Source organism: Cygnus atratus, chromosome 3, assembly GCF_013377495.2.
Source record: "Cygnus atratus isolate AKBS03 ecotype Queensland, Australia chromosome 3, CAtr_DNAZoo_HiC_assembly, whole genome shotgun sequence".
Lineage (NCBI taxonomy): Eukaryota > Metazoa > Chordata > Aves > Anseriformes > Anatidae > Cygnus > Cygnus atratus.
In genome coordinates this window covers 102,502,610-102,508,217 of record NC_066364.1, presented here as the reverse complement: position 1 = coordinate 102,508,217, position 5,608 = coordinate 102,502,610, and the positions used below count along the sequence as shown (strand labels likewise).

Here is a 5,608-nt window from a genome sequence, read left to right as displayed (position 1 = left end):
AGAGCTGGCCTCGTGCAGGGTGGCAGGGGCACCTGATACCTCAGCCTCAGTGATGGACAGCCCGATGCTGCTGCTGAGTCCAGCAGGCCCCAATCCCCACAGAATCACAGGGTGGTTGAGGTGGGAAGCCACCTCCGGAGGCCACGTTGTCTAACCCTCCTGCTCAAGCAGGGACACCCAGCGCAGGTTGCCTGGGAACACGCTTTTGAATATGAACATCTCCAAGGAAGGAGACTCCACACACTCTTGGGGCAAGGTTCACCTTGTCTGTGGCCCTTGGGCTCCCTGCCCAGCCACACAAACGCACATAGGAGTCCTCCCACCAGCAGTGGGCTCAGCCAGCACCTTGGTTTGTTCAGCCTAAAGAAGAAGAGACAGAGGTGGCCTCATCACAGCCTACAGCTTCCTCACAACAGGGAGCGGAGAGGTAGGTGCTGATCTCTTCTCTCTGGTGAGCCCAGGGCCAGCATGGAGCTGTGTCAGCAGAGATTCAGGTTGGATATTAGGAAAAGGTTCTTCACCAAGAGGGTGGTCAGGGACTAGAAGAGGCTCCTAAGGGAAGTGGTCACAGCACCAAACCCAGCAGAGTTCAAGAAGCATTTGGACAACGCTTTCAGACACATGGTTTAATTTTGGGGTGGTCCTGTGTGGAGCCAGGAGTTGGACTCGATGATCCTTGTGGGTCCCTTCCAACTTGGGATATTCTGTGATTCTGTGTTATATACAGTTCAAAAAAAAAGGATTATGCCACATTATCACTGCCTTTCTCTGGGAGATGTGCTACTGAGATGCCCGTGAGGAAGGGCCGGGGCTAATGCACTTCACCAGGGCACAGCAGAGGAGGGAGGCAGCCTGTCTCATCCAGGACTATAGTTATAGGACTATATACTTGCCTTGCTGCCTGCCCACCCTGACGGTGCACTGCTGCAGCTCACACAGAGGGCGTCATTGCTTGCCTCTCAGATGAGTTTCTGGAATTTCTCCTTGTAAAGGTACTAGCTTATACCCTGCAGGAGCACGGGGAGGAGTGGCGGTGCTGTGTCCTCCCCACCAGCTCAGCCCTGTGCCTGCCTGCATGAGCAGATAATCTTATCATGAGCAGGCAGAGACACACACGTAAGCGGGCTGTTACTGGGTGCATGTTTGTCGGAGCTGGACACTGGGATACATTCAGAAATATCACTGATTTTTTTCCCTCTGCTTTCACACCTAGGAATAACTATAGGCAAACACATGGATATTTTAATAATTATATTTTATTGTTTCCTTGTTGTTGAAAGCAATTAAGACTAGAAAAAATAGCCCTTAACTGAAAAAACTGTAATACACAATCAGAAAAATATGGGCCTGATTCTACAAACTGCTACTTGTGCAAGCAAATCATAGTCATGGTTTGTAACATGCCTATTGACATCAGGACTCTAAATTCTGCCTAAAACTGTGCCAAGCCCTAGGTACAGGGATGAAAAATATTACCCTTTGAGTTCCGGACAATATCATATGTACATTTATATATAAGTATACATACATACAATACATACGCACATGTATATAAATTCCTTTGAGCTCTGGACAATATTCTATGTACTTATATGTATGTATGTAGACAATATGTATATATACAATATGCATGTATACAATACCTGTTTGTATACTACATATATGTCTGTGTGTGATACATGTGTATACATGTGCGTATACAATATATACATGTAAGTGCTTCTGCTCTGCAATTCACAATAAACATGACTTGGACAGACAAGGACCAAAACTTACAGAGCCCTGGGAGCTGAGGAACTGAGAGTCAAACCCAGGTGTGACTTCTGCACCTGACAATGATTATTGTCCTTGCCTTTTGCCTGCAGCTGTGTGCAATACCCCAGGGTAGGGACTGAAATAACCTGGAAGCAGCTCCACCAAATCCAGCAAGGTGTAAGTCACACAGGTTTGTGTGAGGATGGATGCTCCTCTGAGCCCACTGGTGTCACAAGTCCTGTCCATCCATCTGCCCCTCACACCAGTGCCGCACCATTTGCCATGCAGCTGCACTTCTCGATGATCATGTTGGGAAACTCAGCTGCCTCGATCTCGGTGCGGTTGCCCCTCCTGACCAGGTACATGACGGGGAGCGAGGAGGTCTCAGCCACAGCGCAGGCACGATCCCCAGCCCCCAAGTGCTGCAGGGACCTGGGGGGCTGCAGGCAGCCCCCCTGGCACCGGTAAGCCTGGTACCCAGCTGGCTCAATGACCCAGTACTGTGTCCAGGAGAGCTCACGGAAGCTGATGTAGTGCTTCTGACGGCAGCAGGTGGACTTCCCCGTCACCACACCATCCTTGCAGTCCCCGGGGCCCCTGTGTGTGAAGCAAGAAACAACAGGCAATCAGGAAGGCTGATGGCAGAGGCTGGCCCTGAGTCATGATGCTTGGACCATGCTCAGGTTTGCTTTGAAGAGTCAGGCAACAAAGTGAGAACGGTAACTCAGGGTCAAGGTTGCACAGATTTTGGTTTCATACTCACCCATAGTCTTCCAAGTCGAGGGTATAAACCACCAGCTCGGGCTTGCCCATGGCTTTGTCCCTGGGGTCCTGCGAGGTGAAGCGTACTGCTTTGGCCACCTCCGAGGCATAACTGCCTACTCGCTCCCCCTCAATCCAGACCTGCAGGACCATGGGCTCCTGCCTCTTGTTTCGCAGCCAGTAGTGCACGGCCTGTGTCACGTCAAAGTTCTTCCAGCCCGACTCTCGCACTGGAACCAGCCTGCCCGTCAGAGAAAAGCCCGTCAGATAAAGCCTGGGCTCATGGTGCTGTTGTTGCCACTGAGTAATTTGCTCCCTGTGTGTTGTCATGTGCCTCAGTTGCACGATAACTTGCTGAGCAGCTCTGGGCAAGCACCCACAGCAATTAACTAACTAAAAGAAGCACACAAAGCATGCAAGTCTAGCAGACACCGAAGGGAAAAACAAAAACCCTTGTGTGTGCCTGTGACAAGGTATTCATTCATGCAGTGCAGGGTTATATGCAGCATCAGTGCTCATGACAGCAGCCTGGTAAACTTAACTACTCCCACCTGCACCTGTCCTAGCTGTATTAGGGCCACAAGTCCCTGCCCACCCAGAAAGCTGGTTTGATGTCTAATTCTGCCTTCAAGGGTTGTAAAGTTTTCAAAAGCTTTAGACTGCAGAAACAGATGCTTTTTGCGTAATTTACATATTGAAAGCAGCTAATGAAGTTGCCAATGGAAAGACTATCAGCAGCCAGTAACCCCTGTGAGTTAGATTGAAAGGTAAGCAAGTCAGATGGAGACTGTCAGAGGGGAAGACCATCATCTGACACAGAAATGCTTCACTTTAATGCATCATTGCATATTGCAGGCTTAACCTTATACCTGCTCTTATCAGCTTGTTCTGGCCTTAGAGGCCACACAGCCCAGTTCTACAGATGTACCCATGCCGGATAGAGGCACACCCGGTGGCACCTGTCCCCTCCCCAGGGGACTGACAACCCATAACCTACCGGGAGTCGATCAGGGAGGTCCTGTTGGTACCATCACGCTGCCGTTGCACCCAGTAGACACTGACTCTGGCGTTGGAGACAGGCCTGTGAGACTGCTTAGCAGGCAGGTTTGCCCTGTCCAAGGGCTTCTTGAAAAGTTTCAGCTCGGCCATTGTTACCTCACTGTTTATCGGTATTCTCCCCTCCATGTCAAAGACGAGGTTCTGGCGTGTGGGGTCAGGATAGAGGACGTCTCCCCCAATGTCTGCACACATTTTGGACAAAAAAAGACAGTCTGTCATTGCCACCCTCTGTACCTCATAAACAATTATCATCACAACACACTCCTTGCATGCTCCCAAAATGATCCCTTGTGGCAGAGACAGCCACTAAACACACCTTTTCTAATGTATACCTGAATCAATGTCTTGCAAATGCCCTAATTCTTCTTCTAGGTCTAAGCCTCTGCAACTTGGCAACAATGGAAAGAAATGTATATAATTCACCCCTAAATGGAGCAAACACCCAAAGGTGTGCATCCCTTTGTGCCAGCAGCACGTGTGAAAGCAGCAAACTGCACAAATTGCAATGAAAAAGTGTCTTCCTTTGCTGCCCAGGATGCTATGTGTGTCTTTTAAAAGTAAAGCAAGCTTGAAGTGTCCTTGCACAGACTGCTGTGTCTGCACAGCAGATTTCCTTGTGGATAATTTTCCCAAGCAAAATAAAAGGACCAGGGTGAGTGAAATATCCTCAAAAGACATATCACACCTGTTTCCTACAAGAACAAGAAGAGGACTTTCTGGAGCTTTGACTAAAAAACAGCAAGGTTTGCACTTTCTACTAACAATTTATTTATTTATTTTTTCATCTGCCCCAAATGCTTCCTGAGCACTAGGACTTTTCTCTCACATGCCAGCAGCGGTCTGCCCTTTGCCAGGACTGTGGGGTCCCCTCTCCAGCTGTGAGGAGCCACTGACACGTGTTAATCTTTACTCTGCTGCTACACATATGCTTTCCATCCTACTCCTCTTCAAAGGCAGACCCCAACCTCATGCCCCCCGTGGGTTTGCCCCCGTGCAGGGACATTACCTGCATTTCCAGGGATTCCCCTGAGGATGGTGCCCAGGCTCGGTGAGGCGCGGCGCTTCACCCTGTGGCGCTTCAGCATGGAGATATACTTGTTCCTCACGTGCTCTGGGATGACCAGGTCCACCAGGTCTCTCTTATGAAGCTTAGGGACCTCGGAGAGCCCCAGCTGCTTCAGCAGCACCTCCTTGAACTCTTCCTGGGTGAAGGCACAGACTGTGGTGGCCAGGCAGAGCGTGCAGAGCATCTGGGCAAAGCTCGCCTCCATCCTCCTCTGGCAGCGGCCCCGCAGGGAAGAACAGGGATGTCACTGGGGCTGTGGAGTGCTCGCAGGCTGCTAGAGCAGGACAGAGGTTTTATAGCCAGCCTCGTCCCACTGGCACAACAAATTCCACAAGTGGGGATGAAGCAGAGGACTTGAAAGGATCACCCCCCCTCCCCTTGATAGACACATGCCAGTTTAACACCTTCGTGTACCGCCAAGCTGACAGAAGAAGGTTTAGGGGAGCTACCAGATTCCTTCACTGGGAAGAGATTTCCCTGCTTTTTTAACTCCCTGCAAAGTTTTGTCCCCAAATCCCCTGAGCAAGCAGAGTCTCCTGTTCGGTCTAGGTCAGACAGAAAATACACCTGCGGACTGCGTTGCTGTCCGTACTGCACCAAATGACTCTTAAAGGGAGCCTCGATCTTTACCCTAGGAGACTTGTTACCTAAAATGGCCAATATCAGCCAGGAGAATAAAGCTACAGCTGAATGTCCATCTTTATGGCAGACATTACAAAAATAATTTATTTTTTCGGGGGGTGGAGGGTAGGTACCACTTTGATCTCTGAGTATATGTATCAAGCATATGAATCGCAGCATTGAGTCATGGTGGTTGAATGGTTTATGGTTTTTTGCACCGCCTCTGAATCACAGGAGGTGGAAGACGTACAGGGCTGGCATTTTGGAAAAATGTTCCATCACTCTTTATGGATTCCTGAGTGCTTAATAATATGTGTGCTTAAGAGAAGATGGCTTTATATACAA

General features: G+C 49.5%; 1 protein-coding gene across 1 annotated transcript; it reads right to left on the bottom strand.

Annotated features, from left to right (window-relative positions):
* Positions 1–2,012: 2,012 nt before the first annotated feature.
* LOC118255649 (left-right determination factor 2-like) lies at positions 2,013–4,847 on the bottom strand. Its single transcript, XM_035562001.1, has 4 exons — positions 4,583–4,847; positions 3,515–3,746; positions 2,519–2,758; positions 2,013–2,352 (listed from the first exon to the last, which is right to left on the bottom strand). The coding sequence occupies exons 1-4, from the start codon at positions 4,845–4,847 to the stop codon at positions 2,013–2,015; spliced, it is 1,077 nt and encodes a 358-aa protein (XP_035417894.1).
* Between the last annotated feature and the right edge of the window lie 761 nt (positions 4,848–5,608).